The sequence below is a fragment of the Oratosquilla oratoria genome, chromosome 14, assembly GCF_046742065.1.
Source record: "Oratosquilla oratoria isolate Oo_2021 chromosome 14, ASM4674206v1, whole genome shotgun sequence".
Lineage (NCBI taxonomy): Eukaryota > Metazoa > Arthropoda > Malacostraca > Stomatopoda > Squillidae > Oratosquilla > Oratosquilla oratoria.
Genome location: NC_134790.1, coordinates 18,394,652 through 18,417,151, shown reverse-complemented (window position 1 = coordinate 18,417,151; position 22,500 = coordinate 18,394,652). Strand labels below are relative to the sequence as shown.

General features: G+C 43.9%; 2 protein-coding genes across 14 annotated transcripts in view; one reads left to right on the top strand and one right to left on the bottom strand.

The window, feature by feature from the left end:
- The window catches only part of LOC143032765 (uncharacterized), a 41,866-nt gene that overhangs the window by 4,159 nt on the left and 15,207 nt on the right, over positions 1–22,500 (top strand). The window contains exons 2-8 of one of the 13 annotated variants that reach the window (XM_076197762.1): positions 442–536; positions 1,635–1,699; positions 2,036–2,161; positions 3,657–3,722; positions 4,059–4,185; positions 7,497–7,620; positions 9,697–9,773. In XM_076197762.1, the coding sequence (XP_076053877.1) occupies positions 442–536; positions 1,635–1,699; positions 2,036–2,134 (259 nt within the window). In that variant the 3' untranslated portion in view covers positions 2,135–2,161; positions 3,657–3,722; positions 4,059–4,185; positions 7,497–7,620; positions 9,697–9,773. Of the gene's footprint in view, positions 1–441; positions 537–1,634; positions 1,700–2,035; positions 2,166–3,165; positions 3,373–3,656; positions 3,723–4,058; positions 4,189–7,097; positions 7,163–7,496; positions 7,621–9,696; positions 9,774–22,500 lie in introns of those variants that run through there. The other 12 variants (XM_076197761.1, XM_076197767.1, XM_076197760.1 and 9 more) reach the window with 12 other exon arrangements.
- The window catches only part of LOC143032593 (uncharacterized), a 31,546-nt gene continuing 16,536 nt past the window's right edge, over positions 7,491–22,500 (bottom strand). Inside the window, exons 3-4 of the mRNA XM_076197460.1 lie at positions 9,702–9,773; positions 7,491–7,623 (exon numbers count right to left, since the gene is read on the bottom strand). Of these exons, the coding sequence (XP_076053575.1) occupies positions 9,769–9,773 (5 nt within the window). The 3' untranslated portion in view covers positions 7,491–7,623; positions 9,702–9,768. The remainder of the gene's footprint in view (positions 7,624–9,701; positions 9,774–22,500) is intronic.

Here is a 22,500-nt window from a genome sequence, read left to right as displayed (position 1 = left end):
CATGATCATCATTATTGTGAGTTCATGCCCCCGCTTTCACACTAAGGGATTCCATAACGGTCATTTCAAATTTACAGTTTCCCGCCAAATAAATAACTTGCAACCAATATTTATTACTGCCATGATAAATCTTGTTATCATTTTGTTTTGTTATCATTTGTCTGTTTGATTCTCATTTATTATCAGTTATATCTAAATTTATTATTATATACTATTTACCTGTTCCTTTATTATTCAACAATGCCAATGATTGATCTAATTTTCGTTATTGCGAGAGAATCTGCGCATGTACTTGAAATTCTTCGGAAGATAAACAGATGTGCGTATATGTTATACATTTGAGATATTTACATTGTAATTATTGTATAGAAATTCAAGAAAGTATTTGCTTTAGTTTGTTATGATGTATGAATAATGTATGAATTATTATTACGTCGACAGGGGTAATATTGGAACTCGAGAATTTGAAAAGTTGATGACGTCAGATTTGCTCGGGCTCAGTGGTTGTTTGGTGATCGAAATGGAAGGACGTGCTGGTAAGTGAAATGGGAATTTACACCCCTGTACACTGATAAAATTGAAGTCAAGTATAGATATTAAGATAGCTTGTTAATATCAGTGTATGAAGATGTTATAACTATATTGAAATTGAATTAGATTGATGAGATATAGAATGATTCATTGGAGTGGCGTAGCTATTGCTTTGGTCGCCCGGGGCTGGCCTCATGCTTGCCTTTCTCACAAGGAATTCAATATTACAAATGCACATTAACTTCTTAAAGGATATATATATATATGTGTGTGTGCCCATGTTTGATTGACAATTGATGTTAATATAGCCTTTAAAAGGAACGATATAGTACTAATGATTATTCATTTAGATCTTTATTGCACCATAAACAAATAAAGTATAAAATAATATATATAAAAATTATGATATGACTTTACATATATATACACATAAATTACAGATACAATACGTAATTAAATAATACATCATGATGATTCCTTCAATAATTTAAATCTTTCAAATTATCAGCTTGCTACAAAGAAACTTTGTTGCTGTTCTGTTAACTAAATCATTAACATTTTTGTCAAATTTAGATTTTAATCACTTTAAAATTATCACCTCTACAAAGAAACTTTTGCTTTTTTGTTAGGAAAATCATCAGTATCCTTGTTAAAATCAGATTTTACTCACTTAAAAATTATCACCTTTCTACAAACAAACTTGTCTTGCTTTTCTGTTAGCAAAATTTTCATTAACATTGTCAAAATCTATTTCATCTGTAAGTTGTCTTTCTATAGACAATTATCAATATATGGCAAGATTGCTCAACCTCAAGTTACTCATAGTAGACATTAAGTTGGATCAATGTTAACACGCTTGCAAACTGTCACTCTTTATTATGCTTTATAATGTAGAAAAAAACTGACATCTATGAGAGACTGATTAACGTAATTTTATATCAATCGTATAAGGACCAAGAATGCCGCTCCGTCATCAAGTGGCGTAGCTAAGGGGGGGGCCCTTAGCTACGCCACTTATTCATTGTAAGGTAGCATGTATACACGTAACGGAGAGACGCATGGCTTATCCCCATTTGCCTCTATTTATTCTTCTAATTAATTAGATTGTGCACCATTGCCCCGTGATTGGCGTCCACCTGTACGAGAATTTGACAAACATCTCGCCAATGTAAGTAGATTTTGGGGGTAAGCATGGGGTTGTCGTCGTCAGTAGCGAGTGAGTTGAGTGAAGGCATTTGGTGCGAGTTGCAATAGTCAAGCCTTAGCACGTAGTTATGAACAAGAAGCATTTTAAGTTTGTTTATGAAGATATTACCTTACAAACTTGAAGTAAGGAAAATAAATTTTGTGGAAAAGTTAATGATATAACCCTGATAATTATTATAGTGGTACATAGCAGATGAGTAAATTTGTTGAGGTCTCAAACCAAACAGGTTGTGGGATACTTTTCTCGTTAGATTTGGTGGTTTAGTAGCAACCTTTCTGTGATTATCCCTTCTTTCAGGTTGTTGTGCAGCGGCCCCAAGCGTGTCATCATGTCGGAAGAGGAGAACAACACCCTGATCCTTACAGTAACGAGGGTTTCAACGGCACATCAGAGTGAAGAAACGAAGGCGGCAGGAATTTATTATTAGGTAGGTTGGTAGATAGTTTAAAAAAATCTGTTAAATGTTATCGCTTACACTTGTAGTCAGTGCAGTCCTATTTTTCATGTTAGTCAATTTGATTGGGTCATGAAACCTAGCCTAACCTAAGGATGAAACTTTTATTTATGGTATGTCTGTTTTGTTGTTAATTTCATTAGTAAATGAAATGAACAACAAAACAAACAAACCATAGATAATAGTTTACATTTTCATACATTTTCCTAAAGAAAACACTTGGCCATATGGCCATGATATCCGTCACTTATATGCGAGTGTTGTGATGATTGAACATGGGCAGTCAGTCAATCAGTCAGCTTGTCTCTGTCTGCTTCATGCGGGAGACTCGAGGTGTGAAAATACGTGTCCTTACGAGTGTGCGGAGATGATTTGACCTGGAGATGATATGGCTTGTTTGTCTCCTCCCCTCCACCTCCTCCTCCTCCTCCTCCTCCTCCTCCTCCTCCTCCTCCTCCTCCTCCTCCTCCTCCTCCTCCTCCTCCTCCTCCTCCCTTCTTCCTCTCCTCCTTCCCCTCCTCCCCCTCTCCTCCCCATCCTCTTATATGCGAGTGTTGTGATGATTGAACATGGGCAGTCAGTCAGTCAGCTTGTCTGCTTCACGTGGGAGACTCTAGGTGTGAAAATACGAGTCCTTACGAGTGTGTGTAGATGATTTGACCTGGTGATGATATGGCTTGTTTGTCTCCTCCCCCTCCTCCTCCCCCTCCTCCTCCTCCCCCTCCTCCTCCTCCCCCTCCTCCTCCTCCCCCTCCTCCTCCTCCCCCTCCTCCTCCTCCCCCTCCTCCGTCTCCTCCTCCCCCTCCTCCTCCCCCCCCCCCTCCTCCTCCTCCCCCTCCTCCGTCTCCTCCTCCTCCCCCTCCTCCGTCTCCTCCCCCTCCTCCGTCTCCTCCCCCTCCTCCGTCTCCTCCTCCTCCTCCTCCTCCTCCCCCTCCTCCTCCTCCCCCTCCTCACCCCCCGTCTCCTCCCCCTCTCCTCACCCCCCGTCTCCTCCCCCTCCTCTTATTTGCGAGTGTTGTGATGATTGAACATGGGCAGTCACTTAAAAATTATCACCTTTCTACAAACAAACTTTTCTTGCTTTTCTGTTAGCAAAATTATCAATAACATTGTCAAAATCTATTTCATCTGGAAGTTGTCTTTCTATAGACAATATAATGCAAGATTGCTCAACCTCAAGGTACTCATAGTAGACATTAAGTTGGATCAATGTTAACACGCTTGCAAACTGTCACTCTTTATTATGCTTAATAATGTAGAAAAAACTGACATCTATGAGAGACTGATTAACGTAATTTTATATCAATTGTACAAGGACCAAGAATGCCGCCCAGGGCGGACCGCCCCTACCGCCCCCCCCCTTAGCTATGCCACTTATTCATTGTAAGGTAGCATGTATACACGTAACGGAGAGAAACGCATGGCTTATCCCCACTTGCCTCTATTTATTCTTCTAATTAATTAGATTGTGCACCATTGCCCCGTGATTGGTGTCCACCTGTACGAGAATTTGACAAACATCTCGCCAATGTAAGTAGATTTTGGGGGTAAGCTTGGGGTTGTCGTCAGTAGCGAGTGAGTTGAGTGAAGGCATTTGGTGCGAGTTGCAATAGTCAAGCCTACTTAGCACATAGTTATGAACAAGAAGCATTTTAAGTTTCTTTATGAAGATATTAACTTACAAACTTGAAGTAAGGAAAATAAATTTTGTGGAAAAGTTAATAATATAACCCTGATAAATATTATAGTGGTTCATAGCAGATGAGTAAATTTGTTGAGGTCTCAAACCAAACAGGTTGTGGGATACATTTCTCGTCAGATTTGGTGGTTTAGTAGCAACCTTTCTGTGATTATCCCTTCTTTCAGGTTGTTGTGCAGCGGCCCCAAGCGTGTCATCATGTCGGAAGAGGAGAACAACGCCCTGATCCTTACAGTAACAAGGGTTTTAACGGCACAGAGTGATGAAACGAAGGCGGCAGGAATTTATTATTAGGTAGGTTGGTAGATAGTTTAAAAAAATCTGTTAAATGTTATCGCTTACACTTGTAGTCAGTGCAGTCCCATTTTTCATGTTAGTCAATTTAATTGGGTCATGAAACCTAGCCTAACCTAAGGATGAAACTTTTATTTATGGTATGTCTGTTTTGTTGTTAATTTCATTAGTAAATGAAATGAACAACAAAACAAACAAACCATAGATAATAGTTTACATTTTCATACATTTTCCTAAAGAAAACACTTGGCCATATGGCCATGATATCCGTCACTTATATGCGAGTGTTGTGATGATTGAACATGGGCAGTCAGTCAATCAGTCAGCTTGTCTCTGTCTGCTTCATGCGGGAGACTCAAGGTGTGAAAATACGTGTCCTTACGAGTGTGCGGAGATGATTTGACCTGGAGACGATATGGCTTGTTTGTATCCTCCCCCTCCTCCTCCCCCTCCACCTCCTCCTCCTCTTCCTCCTCCACCTCCTCCTCCTCTTCCTCCTCCTCCTCTTCCTCCTCCCTTCTTCCTCTCCTCCTTCCCCTCCTCCCCCTCTCCTCCCCATCCTCTTATATGCGAGTGTTGTGATGATTGAACATGGGCAGTCAGTCAGTCAGCTTGTCTGCTTCACGTGGGAGACTCTAGGTGTGAAAATACGAGTCCTTACGAGTGTGCGGAGATGATTTGACCTGGTGATGATGTGGCTTGTTTGTCTCCTCCTCCGTCTCCTCCTCCTCCTCCCCCTCCTCCTCCCCCTCCTCCTCCCCCTCCTCCCCATCCTCCTCCCCCTCCTCCCCATCCTCCTCCGTCTCCTCCTCCTCCTCCTCCCCCTCCTCCTCCTCCCCCTCCGTCTCCTCCTCCCCCTCCGTCTCCTCCGTCTCCTCCATCTCCTCTGTCCGTCTCCTCCATCTCTTCCGTCTCCTCCTCCCCCTCCGTCTCCTCCTCCCCCTCCGTCTCCTCCCCCCTCTCATCCCCCCCGTCTCCTCCCCCGTCTCATCCCCCCCGTCTCATCCCCCCCGTCTCATCCCCCCCGTCTCCTCCCCCCGTCTCCTCCCCCTCCTCTTATTTGCGAGTGTTGTGATGATTGAACATGGGCAGTCACTTAAAAATTATCACCTTTCTACAAACAAACTTTTCTTGCTTTTCTGTTAGCAAAATTATCAATAATTGTCAAAATCTATTTCATTTGGAAGTTGTCTTTCTATAGACAATATAATGCAAGATTGCTCGACCTCAAGGTACTCATAGTAGACATTAAGTTGGATCAATGTTAACACGCTTGCAAACTGTAGGTACCCCCACAAAATTTTCAAAAAAAAATTAACCTTTATATTATTGTTGCATATGAAAGACAACTTTATTAGAAACAATGCTTTTTAAATTTTTGAAATAGCTTGAAAAATAAGGGAGATACGATTTTTTGAATTATTTTCTTAGCCCGCATTTTTGGCTCGACTTTACCATAACAAAGTGTTAGAATTAAGGGTGGTAATTTGTAAGGATTTCGGTAAAGAAATACACATTAACTCTAAACCACTGGTCCAATTTTATTAAAATTCGGAATACTTGGGTTTTATGGATCAACAAATCACATGAGCATGTCAAAAACAATGTGAGACATCTCCATCATACCATATTTGCCTTTTCATGGCAACCATGAAGCTGTCGCTAAACGCCGACCGAAGTCGACCGACGCCGACCAAAACCACACAATGACGGTTTTTGCTCAAATGCATAATTTATATATAAAAAATAGCACATGGTTGCATTATTTGACCTATTTTCTTTAAAATGGATAATTTCCACGTAAAATGATCGAAGAGAAGTTACGTTTTTATCCTCTGAAAAATTATCAGCCGGCAACCAACGCCGACGAAACCCAAACAATGACGTTGGTTGCCGGTTGATAATTTTGTAGAGGATAAAAACGTAACTTCTCTTCGATCATTCTACATGGAAATCACACATTTTAAAGAAAATAGGTCAAATAATGCAACCATATGCTATTTTTTATATATAAATTATGCATTTGAGCAAAAACCGTCATTGGGTGTTTTTGGTCGTCAATGGTAATAGTAAACAAAATCGAACGCGAACTGGACGCATCAGATTCATGGTAGAAGTAGAAGTAGTAGTAGAAGTATTCTACTACTACTAGACTAGACTAGTAGTAGAAAGTAGTCAAGTAGTAGTGTGTGTCAAGACTAGTAACTAGTCTTGACACTTCTCATGGACATGGCATGATGATGTGTAAACAACAACAAACACGAACTGGACGCATCAGATTCATGGGTGATATAGCTAAATTCCGGGGCTTTTAGCTCAAACACGCAAAAGTCAATTTTCTTAAGCTTCTCAATTCTGGGAGAAAATAGGTTGAAAAACTTTATGTAACTTAAAATTATGTTTAGACATTCCTTACCTTAATATTTTTACTCGGAAAACTATGTTGCCGAGTTTGAAAACCAAATTTTCGTTTAAGTCGCTGAAAAATTGTTTCTATGTCAAGAATTAGCCTTACACTTGCAAAACAACAAGGTAATTTGAATATCTTGCGCATGCGCAAAGCGCGGAAAGCATTCAAATTGAACTAAACAAAAAATAGTGGGCCGCAACATTTGGCCATGAAAACAACACATGATCGACAGTGGCGCCGCGCGCGGATTCCGGGGTACCTACAAACTGTCACTCTTTATTATGTTTAATAATGTAGAAAAAACTGACATCTATGAGAGACTGATTAACGTAATTCTATATCAATTGTACAAGGACCAAGAATGCCGCCCGGGGCGGACCGCCCCTACCGCCCCCCCCCCTTAGCTATGCCACTTATTCATTGTAAGGTAGCATGTATACACGTAACGGAGAGACGCATGGCTTATCCCCACTTGCCTCTATTTATTCTTCTAATTAATTAGATTGTGCACCATTGCCCCGTGATTGGTGTCCACCTGTACGAGAATTTGACAAACATCTCGCCAATGTAAGTAGATTTTGGGGGTAAGCATGGGGTTGTCGTCAGTAGCGAGTGAGTTGAGTGAAGGCATTTGGTGCGAGTTGCAATAGTCAAGCCTACTTAGCACATAGTTATGAACAAGAAGCATTTTAAGTTTGTTTATGAAGATAATAACTTACAAACTTGAAGTAAGGAAAATAAATTTTGTGGAAAAGTTAATAATATAACCCTGATAAATATTATAGTGGTTCATAGCAGATGAATAAATTTGTTGGTCTCAAACCAAACAGGTTGTGGGATACTTTTCTCGTTAGATTTGGTGGTTTAGTAGCAACCTTTCTGTGATTATCCCTTCTTTCAGGTTGTTGTGCAGCGGCCCCAAGCGTGTCATCATGTCGGAAGAGAACAACACCCTGATCCTTACAGTAACAAGGGTTTTAACGGCACAGAGTGAAGAAACGAAGGCGGCAGGAATTTATTATTAGGTAGGTTGGTAGATAGTTTAAAAAAATCTTAAATGTTATCGCTTACACTTGTAGTCAGTGCAGTCCCATTTTTCATGTTAGTCAATTTAATTGGGTCATGAAACCTAGCCTAACCTAAGGATGAAACTTTTATTTATGGTATGTCTGTTTTGTTGTTAATTTCATTAGTAAATGAAATGAACAACAAAACAAACAAACCATAGATAATAGTTTACATTTTCATACATTTTCCTAAAGAAAACACTTGGCCATATGGCCATGATATCCGTCACTTATATGCGAGTGTTGTGATGATTGAACATGGGCAGTCAGTCAATCAGTCAGCTTGTCTCTGTCTGCTTCATGCGGGAGACTCGAGGTGTGAAAATACATGTCCTTACGAGTGTGCGGAGATGATTTGACCTGGAGACGATATGGCTTGTTTGTCTCCTCTCCCTCTTCCCCCTCCTCCTCCTACTCCTCCTCCTCCTCCTCCTCCCCTCTTCCTCTCTTCCTCTCCTCCCCCCACTCCTCCCCATCCTCTTATATGCGAGTGTTGTGATGATTGAACATGGGCAGTCGGTCAGTCAGTCGGCTTGTCTCTGCTTCATGCGGGAGACTCTAGGTGTGAAAGTACGTGTCCTTACAAGTGTGCGTAGATGATTTGACCTGGGGACGATATGGCTTGTAACTTGTTTGTCTCCTCTTCCTCCTCCTTCCCCTCCTCCTTCCCCTCCTCCTCCCCCTCCCCTTCTCCTCCCCCTCCCCTTCTCCTCCCCCTCCCCTTCTCCTCCCCCTTCTCCTCCCCCTCCTCCTTCCCCTCCTCCTTCCCCTCCCCCGTCTCCTCCCCCGTCTCCTCCCCCGTCTCCTCCCCCGTCTCCTCCCCTGTCTCCTCCCCTGTCTCCTCCCCCTCCTCTTATATGCGAGTGTTGTGATGATTGAACATGGGCAGTCAGTCAGTCAGTCAGTCAGCTTGTCTGCTTCACGTGGGAGACTCTAGGTGTGAAAATACGAGTCCTTACGAGTGTGCGGAGATGATTTGACCTGGTGCTGATATGGCTTGTCTCCTCCCTCTCCTCCTCCCCCTCCTCCTCCCCGTCTCCTCCTCCCCGTGTCCTCCTCCCCCTCCTCCTCCCCCTCCTCCTCCCCGTGTCCTCCTCCCCCTCCTCCTCCCCCTCCTCCTCCCCGTGTCCTCCTCCCCCCCGTGTCCTCCTCCCCGTGTCCTCCTCCCCGTGTCCTCCTCCCCGTGTCCTCCTCCCCGTGTCCTCCTCCCCGTGTCCTCCCCCTCCTCTTATTTGCGAGTGTTGTGATGATTGAACATGGGCAGTCAGTCAGTCAGCTTGTCTGCTTCATGCGGGAGACTCGAGGTGTGAAAATACGTGTCCTTACGAGTGTGCGGAGATGATTTGACCTGGGGACGATATGGCTTGTTTGCCTCCTCCCCCTCCTCCCCTTTCTCCTTCCCCTCCTCCCCCTTCTCCTTCCCCTCCTCCCCCGTCTCCGCCCCCGTCTCTGCCCCCGTCTCCTCTCCCGTCTCCTCTCCCGTCTCCTCCCCCTCCTCCTCCCCCTCCTCTTATATGCGAGTGTTGTGATGATTGAACATGGGCAGTCAGTCAATCAGCTTGTCTCTGTCTGCTTCACGTGGGAGACTCGAGGTGTGAAAATGTGTCCTTACGAGTGTGCGGAGATGATTTGACCTGGGGACGATATGGCTTGTCTCCTCCTTCTCCTCCCCCGTCTCCTCTCCCTGTCCTCCCCCGTCTCCTCCCCCTCCTCTTTTATGCGAGTGTTGATGATTGAACGTGGGCAGTCAGTCAGCTTGTCTGTCTACTTCATGCAGGAGACTCAAGGTGTGAAAATACGTGTACTTACGAGTATGCGGAGATGATTTGACCTGGGGACGATATGGCTTGTCTCCTCCTCCCCACCTCCCCCTCCTCCTTCCCATCCTCCCCTTCCTCCCCTATTGTGGAGAGACTACTGGCTTCTAGACGTGAGTGGAACTATTTTTTCTTCGACATAATTACACATATGGACACGAACTATCATGTGAACAAAATTACCACTTCCCATGTTTACTCGTGTATTGAATTACAGGTTGATCATCACCACCAATTGATCCATTCACCCACCGTTGAGACCTATGCATCGCATCATTTCATTGGACTGTCACTGTAAGTAGATTTGTATTGTTTTGGGCTAATGCTCTAGTGTGAATGAGTACCAAAGAGGCTTTATGTGTTTTTTTTTTTGTATTTATGCCTTATTTCTTGAAAGTGATTTTTTTTTTCTTTAAATTATGAAAGTGCATGACCAGTCGCAGATAAGTTTTGTCTGGCATATTTTCAGAAGAATTAGGTTTTTCAGCTGGTGGTGGGGGGGGGGGCACTGTGAGTAAGGAACTGGAATGGGATGTTGTTGGGTCCTGGGGCTTTGCCAATGGGCTTGATGTGTTCTAAGCCTTGTTGAAGGTTTGCTTAGGTTGGGTGGAAGATGGTAATGATGTCCAGTGAGAGATCTGTACTGAAGATGATTGGTGTGGCATCTCCTGGGGTTGGTTGAAGGAGGTGTGTGGATAGATTACCTTGATATGATGTTTGGGTTTGCTAAAGACCCTCTGGTATTGCTGTTTGAGCAAGTGAGCCATTTTGATTGGGTCGCTGTGGAGTTCCCCAGCTGGATTTTGAAGTGGTCCTATGGTTGGTGTACTCTTTAGTTTGTTGTTAGCATACAAGTGAAAGAAGGAATTTGCTAGGTGGAGGAGGAGCTTGTTTACATGTACAGCTAGCAGCAGCAGCAGTAACTCTGTTATTTGAGAAGGCAGTAAGAAGCTGGGTGTTTGCTGCCAAGTCCTCCCTTAAGTAAAATAATGGTTAGGTACCCCCACAAAAATTAAAAAAAAAAAAAACAACCTTTATATTATTGTTGTATATGAAAGACAACTTTATTAGAAACAAAATGCTTTTTAAATTTTTGAAATAGCTTGAAAAATAAGGGAGATACGATTTTTTGAATTATTTTCTTAGCCCGCATTTTTGGCTCGACTTTACCATAACAAAGTGTTAGAATTAAGGGTGGTAATTTGTAAGGATTTCGGTAAAGAAATACACATTAACTCTAAACCACTGGTCCAATTTTATTAAAATTCGGAATACTTGGGTTTTATGGATCAACAAATCACATGAGCATGTCAAAAACAATGTGAGACATCTCCATCATACCATATTTGCCTTTTCATGGCAACCATGAAGCTGTCGCTAAACGCCGACCGAAGTCGACCGACGCCGACCAAAACCACACAATGACGGTTTTTGCTCAAATGCATAATTTATATATAAAAAATAGCACATGGTTGCATTATTTGACCTATTTTCTTTAAAATGGATAATTTCCACGTAAAATGATCAGAGAAGTTACGTTTTTATCCTCTGAAAAATGATCAGCCGGCAACCAACACCGACGAAACCCAAACAATGACGGTTGCCGGTTGATAATTTTGTAGAGGATAAAAACGTAACTTCTCTTCGATCATTCTACATGGAAATCACACATTTTAAAGAAAATAGGTCAAATAATGCAACCATATGCTATTTTTTATATATAAATTATGCATTTGAGCAAAAACTGTCATTGTGTGATTTTGGTCGTCAATGGTAATAGTAAACAAAATGGAACGCGAACTGGACGCATCAGATTCATGGGTGATATGGCTACATTCCGGGGATTTAAGCTCAATTATGATGTGATACACGATATTAAGCTTCTCATGTCCGGGAGAAAATAGGTTGATAAACTTGTTTATGTAACTTAAAATTATGTTTAGAGATTCCTTACCTTAATATTTTTACTCTGAAAACTATGTTGCCGAGTTTGACGACCAAATTTCCGTTTAAATCGCTGAATATTTTTTTCTATTTCAAGAATTAGCCTTACACTTGCAAAACAACAAGATAATTTGAATATCTTTAGCATGCGCTAAGCGCGGGAAGCATTCAAATTGAACCAAATAAAACCTAGTGGGCCGCAACATATGGCCATGAAAACAATACATGGTCGACGGTGGCGCCGCGCGTGGATTCGGGGGTACCTATAATGGTACCCCTCCATGACTTGTATCGACCCTATCAGCTGTGAATAGGGTGAAATTGTGAATATTAATTAACGCATGTAGGATAGCTTGGTTAATTAAGGTGAGTTTCTGCGAGGGCATTGAATAAAGATGGTGCTCTTCTGCTGCTGCCGCCAACTCTTGGAGCACTGGTACTTTACACTGGTTGCTTTGTGGGTAATTTAGCCCTCTGATGTTACCCCCCACAAAGAAAGAAACAGTATAGTGGCGGCAGCTCCACCTCCACTCCACTCGGGTGCGTGTCCATTCCACTCGGGTGCGTGTCCATTCCACTCGGGTGCGTGTCCATTCCACTCGGGTGCGTGTCCATTCCACTCGGGTGCGTGTCCATTCCACTCGGGTGCGTGTCCACACCACTAGGGTGCATCTCCATTCCACTTGGGTGCGTGTGCAATCCACTCGGGTGCGTGTGTAATCCACGTAGGTGCCTGTCCACATAGGGGCCTGTCCACATAGGGGCATGTCCAATCAACGAGGGTGCTCGTCCAATCCATGAGGCTGTGTGTCCACTCCACTCGGGTGCTTGTCCAATCCACTCGGGTGCTTGTCCAATCCACTCGGGTGCTTGTCCAATCCACTCGGGTGCTTGTCCAATCCACTCGGGTGCTTGTCCAATCCACTCGGGTGCGTGTCCAATCCACTCGGGTGCATTTCCAATCCACTCGGATGCATTTCCAATCCACTCGGGTGCATTTCCAATCCACTTGGGTATGTGTCCAATCCACTCGGGTGCGGGTGCAATCCACGTAGGTGCCTGTCCACGTAGGGGCGTGTCCACATAGGTGCCTGTCCGCGTAGATGCCTGTCCACGTAGCCGCCTGTCCACATAGGGGCGTGTCCAATCCACTCGGGTGCGTGTCCAATCCACTCGGGTCGTAGGTGCCTGTCCACGTAGGTGCCTGTCCGCGTACGTGCCTGTCCACATAGTGGCGAGTCGACGAAGGTGCCTGTCCACGTAGGTGCCTGTCATGTAGGTGCCTGTGCACGTAGGCCATGTCCACGTAGCCGCCTGTCCACATAGGGGCGTGTCCAATCCACTCGGGTGCTTGTCCAATCCACGCGGGTGCGTGTCCAATCCACGCGGGTGCGTGTCCAATCCACGCGGGTGCGTGTCCAATCCACGCGGGTGCGTGTCCAATCCACGCGGGTGCGTGTCCAATCCACGCGGGTGCGTGTCCAATCCACGCGGGTGCGTGTCCAATCCACGCGGGTGCGTGTCCAATCCACGCGGGTGCGTGTCCAATCCACGCGGGTGCGTGTCCAATCCACGCGGGTGCGTGTCCAATCCACGCGGGTGCGTGTCCAATCCACGCGGGTGCGTGTCCAATCCACGCGGGTGCGTGTCCAACCCAGTGGGGTGCGTGTCCAACCCAGTGGGGTGCGTGTCCAACCCAGTGGGGTGCGTGTCCAACCCAGTGGGGTGCGTGTCCAACCCAGTGGGGTGCGTGTCCAACCCAGTGGGGTGCGTGTCCAACCCACTGGGGTGCGTGTCCAACCCACTGGGGTGCGTGTCCAACCCACTGGGGTGCGTGTCCAACCCACTGGGGTGCGTGTCCAACCCACTGGGGTGCGTGTCCAACCCACGCGGGTGCGTGTCCAACCCACGCGGGTGCGTGTCCAACCCACGCGGGTGCGTGTCCAACCCACGCGGGTGCGTGTCCAACCCACGCGGGTGCGTGTCCAACCCACGCGGGTGCGTGTCCAACCCACGCGGGTGCGTGTCCAACCCACTCGGGTGCGTGTCCAACCCACTCGGGTGCGTGTCCAACCCACGCGGGTGCGTGTCCAACCCACGCGGGTGCGTGTCCAACCCACGCGGGTGCGTGTCCAACCCACTCGGGTGCGTGTCCAACCCACTCGGGTGCGTGTCCAACCCACTCGGGTGCGTGTCCAACCCACTCGGGTGCGTGTCCAACCCACTCGGGTGCGTGTCCAACCCACTCGGGTGCGTGTCCAACCCACATAGATGCCTGTCCAACCCACATAGATGCCTGTCCACGTAGGTGCCTTTCCACGTACAGTAGGTGCCTTTCCACGTAGGTGCCTTGTGGTACTTTGCTTGTTACCTTGGATTCAATGGACTTGACACCATCAACTGCGACTGTATGTGTACAGTCTGTCAGAAAGTTGTGAAGCCAGACTCCTAGCTTCCCTGAGATTCCTAGAGCCCTTGCCTTGTGGAGGAGGAGGAGGATGACACCGTGGCCCACCTTGTCGAAGGCTTTGGCAAAGTCTATGAATACTTTTGTCAACATTTCTCCCCTCCGACAGGTTCCGTAGTAGCCAGTGGTAGTGTGCCAGTAGGTTTGAGAGGCATGACCGACCTTTCCTGAAACCATGTTGATTTTCTTTAACGAGTTTATTCACTTGAAGGTGTGTGAACAGCTTGTCCCCTATGCATTTCTCAATTACCTTGACAATGTGGGTGGGACGTGAGGGTGACAGGTCGATAGTTGTTTGGCAAGGTCCGATCTCCTCCTCCTCCTCCTCCTTTGTATAATATTGGGCTTATGATGGCTTGATTTAGTAGTGCCGGGATCTCTCGTTTGTCTAGGGAGGCTAGCCATAACATAGGGATTGGGACTGCCAAGACCTCGCCGCTGCCGCAGCAGCAGCATTTTAGGAGTAGGATTGCTGGAACGCCGTCTTCTGTCTGGTCCAGTCCAGCGGCTGAGTTAATCCTGAACTGCTTGATTCTCTTTGATGTCCCCTACTGTCACTTGGATGTTGGTAAGCTGGTTGAGGTTGGTGGTCACCTGGCTGAAGAAAAAGGTTGTGGTATGGATGGAGGATTTCCATGTGTGTCTTTGGTATGCTGAAGACGCTGTTGTATTGGTGTGCCAGCATCTGGCTGGCTGGCTGGCTGGCTGGCAGGCAGGCAGGCAGGTTTCTTGTGGGACATCTGCTGTTATGGTTCCTTGTTGAGTCACTAGGGGCCCAATCTGTGACTTGGTTTTGATGAATTTCTGACAGTAGCTGTAGAAGAATGAGGTTATGGCCTAAGTTTTCTATACTCCTCCGTTCTTCTCTGAATGAGGTAATGCCCTAAGTTATGCTGGCTGGCAGGCAGGCAGGCAGGTTTCTTGTGGGACATCTGCTGTTATGGTTCCTTGTTGAGTCACTAGGGGCCCAATCTGTGACTTGGTTTTGATGAATTTCTGACAGTAGCTGTAGAAGAATGAGGTTATGGCCTAAGTTTTGTATATTCCTCCGTTCTTCTCTGCTCCTTGTGTGAGTGTTTGATTTTGTGCTCCATGTCCTCTATTTTTGAGGAGATTGAGAGCCTTTGGGTCTCATTGCTACTTTTAACGAGTTTTAGGCTGAGGTTGGCACGCCTTGGCATGAGGATTTTCCTGTTGCGCAGGATGGATGGATGGATGACCTGCGAATCCTTTTGATGCTTTTTTGTGGCACATAGGCAGTACTACACACCTGCAGCAAAATCCTCAATAGTGTGTTGAGAGTGGTGTTGGAGTCTGTATCCTGCAGTGCCAGCTTCCAGTCGGTCAGTCAGTCAATCTTGCCGAGATCCTGTTGTAACTGTTGCCAGTGTACCTTTTGATTGAAGAAGTTGAAGAAGCTGGCTGGCGAAGGGTGTCAGTCATGTCCGGAGGAGTCGGGGATTCCCGCGGTGTCTTGCTTTTGATGTAAGTAGTGTTGATGTGAATTGTATTGTGGTCAGAGAAGATTGTTTTGTGTGACCTGCAATTGCTGACCGATTCTTGATTATTGGTAAAAAGGAGGTCCATTATGTTGTTCCTTCTAATCTGCTCCATTATATGCTGGTTAAGGAACAGTTTGTCAGTCAGCAGTCTCTAGAAGGAGTTTGGCTTGGTCTTGGAGAGTCCCCCCACTGACTGGTTGTGCCGATATGAGCAGGTCAGCATATAAAGTTGGGGAAGTTGATGATGTTGTCGTCGTCGTCGTGGTCATCATCTGTTATGGCATGTGGGGTGGTCGGTCTCCTGCCAGCACTTGGTTCAGCTTTTCCAAAGCTTTGATGAAGCTTTGGAGATTGCACTGAGGTGGACGGACGGTAGGAGTTGACAATGATTAGATTTATGTTGGTGATATGTAAGGCTAGTAGGAGTTTTATCACCCCATTTGAGTGGGATAAGTGTCTTGGTGTGGGTGGCTAGATTGTGCCTGCCTGCCTGAGGTTGACCATTGAACCACCACTATGGCTTCTTCCTTCCTTTCTTCTCTGTCAGCTCTAAATGGGGTGTTTTTAGTTGTTTATTGCCATCCGAGTCTTACGTGTGAAAATATGGGGAAAGAGCCCTGACATTGTAAAGAGAGAGTATTGGCACATTCTTTGAGCATTTTGGGGTGAACCCCATCTGGTCCCGGTGCTGATGTCTTCTTAAGTTGTTGGTTCCAATGCCTGCCTGCCTGCCTGCCTGCCTGCCTTCCTTTTGGATGGATGGTATCCATTATGCTTGCTAAAATTGAGGTGGATGGGTGGGTGGGTGAGCGCATCTCCCTGGGTTAACTAACTGCCTCTGTAACTCCTTGTGGATTTGCTGGCTGGCTGGCTGGCTGGCAGCTTTCTGCATGAACACTGAAATTGCGTATTGAGCAGCAACTGGCATGTTTCTAAGGCGGAGCTAGTTAGCGTTCCATCCTCTTCCATCAGCCTATTGACACCCTCTTTAACCCCTTCCATACGGTGCCGCACACGTAGGCGTCATGGGGAGCGAGTGTATTCGCGAGGCTGCCATATCGGTGTCTTGATTATATTTATTGTAGTCGCCCCTCCATAATGACATTCTTTCTAATTCTTTTGTAATCGCATTTTCTATGATTATCAAAATTCACGGGTGAAGAGAGAACGATCGATATAAGCGGTGACTATATTTTATGATGCGAGTATTATTACGACACGTCGTACGGCTGGCATTGGCTGCTGCCACCGAGATCTAAGTCCATGACGCCTACGTGTGCGGCACCGTATGGAAGGGGTTAACCTTTGTTTTGGAGCGGGCATAAGCGCAATAGGCTCTTGTGAGGCCTTTGATGTCTCGGGCCAGTTGATGCTCAAAATGGTACTTTGTTTCTCTCACAATTGTTGAGGTTTGATTTCTTATTGAGCAATAGGGGTCATATCTGTTTTTGGTCTTCTTTTTTCGATAACGCTTCCATGCCTCTTCCTTGCTAATCTGTTTCATTACAGAGAGTTGTCCATTTGTGTTCAATTTTAGAAGCAAAGCATAGTTTCTGTGATGGGTATGCACCTTTGAGTCACCTCCGTGTATCTACGAGTAAATTGAAGCCACATTATTTCGTTCACTTGGCACTTGCAAATTCTGGGGCCCAATGTACATTTGCTAACAATTGGTTTGCCTTTGCATAATTCCCCTTAAAATGGTTTGTTTTTATCTTTGAGTTACAAGTCTCCTATCAAGAGAGAAATGAAGGTTTTTTCAGTTACAAATAGAATGCGAGTATTTTGCCCTCATAATTAAGATACCCAAAGTATCCCATTTTTGCTGCGAGGTGTTAATTCCATCCACTTTTGTGGTGTAGATACACTTTAATTTTTCAACGTTTTGCTTTGTGATCTATCAGGTATGACAATCTGTTTGAGTCTCCCGTTGCGTATTACCCAGGTCTTGTCCTTGATGCTGCCTGTATTATCCAGCAGCAGCAGTTCCTTGTTTTTCACATTCGTTATTTATTTTTTTCCAGTTGTGCATGTGCTCTTATCTCGTTCACCCGTGCTCGAGTCTCGTGTATATGTATGTATATTTACCTAGTTGTAGTTGTATTTTGCGGGAAGGGGAGCTATGCTCGTGATGTCCCACCATTGTATCTCGCAGTGTCTAGTTTGTTTTTAAACTCATGAATGGTTTTTGCGCATACTATTTCATTATCCAGTTTGTTGCAAGTGTCCAAAACTGTATGTGGAAAACTGTTTTTCTTCAGTTCTCTTCTATAGCTATGTTCTTTTATTTTCTTTCCATGTCCTCTTGTGTTTCTTTTGTCCCAGTTAAGTAAGTTCTCTTTATCAAGTATCTGTGTGCCTTTCATGATTCTGTAGATGGTCAATAGGTCACCTCTCTCTCTTCTTTGCTCCAGTGTCGGTAACTCCAGTTTAGGCAATCTCTCTTTGTATGATAGGTTTGCAAGTGTAGGTGCCATTTTTGTAGCTGCTCTTTGGATTCTTTCTATTTTCTTTATATTCTTTTTGGTACTGGGGGACCACAATGTCGCCGCATACTCTAATCTAGGCCTTATCAATGTAACCAATATTTTTTTTTATCAAGTCTTCGTCCAAGTATGTAAATGCCACTTTTATTGATCTTAGCAAGTTGTAAGTTTCCCCGACAATTTTGTTAATCTGTATATCATAGGGCAAGTCGTTGGTGATAATTACACCCAAATCTTTTTGGGATCCTACTTTCTTTACTTCCTTGGTTCCAATTGTATATTTTCCTGATATTGTGTTTTTGCTTTTTCCAAACTCCATTATGCTACACTTGTTAGTAATAAAGTCCACTTGCCATTTGTGACTCCAGTTCCATACCCTATTTAGGTCTTCTTGCAGTGCTTCACAGTCCTCATCAGTTTCTACTTTCCTTAACAGTTTGGTGTCATCAGCAAAGAAGCTGATGTAGCAGTTCACATCCTCGTCCATGTCATTCATATAGATAGCAAACATTATTGGTGGCAGTACAGATCCTTGCGGTACTCCACTGATCACCTCTTTCCAATCTGAATATTTTTCTCTGAGCACTACTCTCATCTTTCTACCAGTCAGAAAGTCCTGCATCCATTTTAGTATGTTTCCTTGTATTCCTCCTGTGTTCCAGTTTTTTTTAGTAATTTTCTGTGTGGTATTGTCAAAGGCTTTTGGCAAGTCTAGGAATGCACAATCGGCCCATCCATTTCTTTCTTGCACTGTCTTGAGTAAAAGCATATTAAGTTTGTGGTGCATGATCTTCCTTGTCTGAACCCGAATTGTCTTGGGTTTAATATGTTGTCATCCAGATATTTACCCATCTATTCTTGATTATTTTCTCACATTTTGGCTATAGTGGTTGTTAGTGATACTGGCCTATAGTTGGTGGGTTCTTCCTTGTTTCCTCCTTTATATATTGGTACAATGTTAGCATTTTTCCAGTCCTTGGGTATCTTTCCTTCTTTGAGTGAGCTGTTTATTAAGATGTGTATTTTGTCTGTTAGTTCTTCTTTGCACTCCTTTAGAATCCAATTTGCAATACCATCCGGGCCATGTGATTTTGTGACGTCCAGTCTTGATAGATGTTCTGATATTTCTTTTAGTGATGTTGTAAACTCACTCGTGTGGGGAGAATGCTTGTTATTATCTATGTCCCAATTTTGTATTTTCTCTCTGGTGACGACAGATTTAAAGTGATTGTTCATGACTTTGGCCATCTCTAAATCTTCTGTGCATTCTATATACGTATGTATATGTTTGTATGTATGTACATATATGTGTATATATGTGGTTATATGTATGTATATGTATATATGTATGTGTATATATATGTATATATGTATGTATATATGGATATATGTATGTATATATGGATATATGTATGTATATATGGATATATGTATATATGTATGCATATGTATATATGTATGCACATGTAAATATGTATATGTATGTATATGCATATGTATGTATATGTATATGCATATGTATGTATATGTATATATATGTATGTATGAGAAGTATGGTGGGGGTTACTAGGCTGGATTGAGTGAGAAATGAGGAGGAGGAGGAGGAGAACAGGGGTAAAAAAGGATTTGGGAGATAGGGTTGATGAAAGAATATTAGGATGGTTTGGACACATGGAAAGAATGAGTGAAGAAAGACTAGTAAAAGAGGTATGGAAGGCAGATGTGGAGGGAGTGAACATGAGGGGACGTCCTAGGATGAGGTGAATGGATGGGGTGAAGGGGGCTTTGGGGAAGAGGGGAATGTCTGTTGAGGAAGGAAGGGAGAGGACGGAAGACAGAGGTGAGTGGAGAATGGTTGTATATGGATGATGTTGTGACTGCGTGAGGAGGAATGGGCGGGGGGGTGGGGTAGTATGTGTGAGTAAATTTTGACGCAGCCCGAAGGGATTTCTCCCCGTCCTCGCCTTATATGCAAAGGGGGGGTCGCCGATTAAATGAAGCGGCCTTGCTGTGGATGTGCTGTGTCTTGCGACACTGCTTCTGACCCAGGGCGGTGGGCAGGGTGCAGGGATGACCCGTCATCCAGGAGGTGCTCAGATGAGAGGAAGGGTGGGAGGGGTGTGGAGGGTATTTAGGGATGAAATGGGTGGGAGTGTTTTTGTGCCTTTCCCTTTTTGGCTACCTCCCTTGGAAGGGGGAAAAAGCCTTGGTATATGTATTTACCTTACCTAGTTGTATTTTGCGGGAAGGGGAGCTATGCTCGTGATGTCCCGCCTTTGTATCTTGCAGTGTCTAGTTTGTTTTTAAACTCATGAATGGTTTTTGCGCATACTATTCCATTGTCCAGTTTGTTCCAAGTGTCTAAAACTCTATGAGGAAAACTGTTTTTCTTCAGTTCTCTTCTATAGCTATGTTTTTTTATTTTCTTTCCATGTCCTCTTGTGTTTCTTTTGTCCCAGTTAAGTAAGTTCTCACTATCGAGTACCTCTGTGCCTTTCATGATTCTGTAGATGGTCAATAGGTCACCTCTCTCCTTTGCTCCAGTGTCGGTAACTCCAGTTTAGCCAATCTCTCCTCGTATGATAGGTTTGCAAGTGCAGGTGCCATTTTTGTAGCTGCTCTTTGGATTCTTTCTATTTTCTTTATATTCTTTTTGGTACTGGGGGACCACAATGTCGCTGCATACTCTAATCTAGGCCTTATCAATGTAACCAATATTTTTTTCATCATGTCTTCGTCCAAGTATGTAAACGCCACTTTTATTGATCTTAGCAAGTTGTAAGTCTCCCCGACAATTTTGTTAATCTGTATATCATAGGACAAGTCGTTCGTGATAATTACTCCCAAATCTTTTTCGGATCCTACTTTTTTTACTTCTTTGGTTCCAATTGTATATTTTCCTGATATTCTGTTTTTGCTTTTTCCAAACTCCATTATGCTACACTTCATAGTATTAAAGTCCACTTGCCATTTCTGACTCCAGTTCCATACCCTATTTAGGTCTTCTTGCAGTGCTTCACAGTCCTCATCAGTTTCTATTTTCCTTAGCAGTTTGGCGTCATCGGCAAAGAAGCTCATGTAGCAGTTCACGTCCTCATCCATGTCATTCATATAGATAGCAAACATTATTGGTGCCAGCACAGATCCTTGCGGTACTCCACTGATCACCTCTTTCCAATCTGAATATTTTTCTCTGAGCACTACTCTCATCTTTCTACCAGTCAGAAAGTCCTCCATCCATTTTAGTAGGTTTCCCTGTATTCCTCCTTTGTGTTCCAGTTTTTTTTAGTAGTTTTCTGTGTGGTACTTTGTCAAATGCTTTTTGCAAGTCTAGGAATGCACAATCAGCCCATCCATTTCTTTCTTGCACTATGTCTATTAGTCTTGAGTAAAAGCATATTAAGTTTGTGGAGCATGATCTTCCTTGTCTGAATCCGAATTGTCTTGGGTTTAATATGTCATTGTCTTCCAGATGTTTTACCCATCTATTCTTGATTATTTTCTCACAAATTTTGGCTATGGTGCTTGTTAGTGATACTGGCCTATAGTTGGTGGGTTCTTCTTTGTTTCCTCCTTTGTGTATTGGTACAATGTTAGCGTTTTTCCAGTCCTCGGGTATCTTTCCTTCTTTGAGTGAGCTGTTTATTAAGATGTGTATTTTATCTGTTAGTTCTTCTTTGCACTCCTTTAGAATCCAATTTGCAATACCGTCCGGGCCATGTGATTTTCTGACATCCAGCCTTGATAAATGTTCTGATATTTCCTTTAGTGATGCTGTAAACTCATTCATGAGGGGAGATTTCTTGTTTTTATCTATGTCACAATTTGGTATTTTCTCTCTGGTGAAAACAGATTTAAAGTGGTTGTTCATGACTTCGGCCATCTCTAAATCTTCTGTGTATTCTATGTTTCCTTGGCATAGTTTCACCAATTCCTGTTTGTTTTTAAGTTTACCATTCACATACCGATAGAATAGTTTGGGTTGCTCTTTGCATTTGTCTATAATATCCTTCTCATGGTTCCTTTTCTCCTCTCTTCTCACATTAACATACTCATTTCTATAGTTAACATAAATTTGCCATTTGCTTTGTTTTTTGTCTTTTCTCCACTTTTTCCAAGCTTTGTCCCTTCTGTCTTTTGCCTCACTGCATCTTTTGTTGAACCAACATTTAATGTACTCTCTCTCGCTTTTGTCTTGGTACATGCCTGTTTACCCCTTCATTGTAGTTTTCCATCAATATATTCCATTTCTCTTCCACTGCTGTTTCTTCCCTGTAAAATATTTCCCAGTTTGCATTCCGGAAGAATGTCTTTAGTTTTGTAAAGTCTGTTTTGTTGTACCTCAGTCTTCCTTTCCTATGCTTTTCGTTCCTCTCTGTCTATTTCTTCCTTTAGTATAGTTTCGATGAGTACATGGTCACTCTTTCCAATTGGTGTCTCATACTGGACTTTATGCACTATTTCAGGCTCTGTTGTAAATATTAGATCTAGTTTCGATGGCTCTTCATTATTTCTGTACCTTGTGTTTTCACGGACCCATTGGGTCATTGTGTACTCCATGGTCATATCTAGCAGTACATTGCCCCACGAGTCATCTCCTTGCACTGTCATGCTGTCCCAAC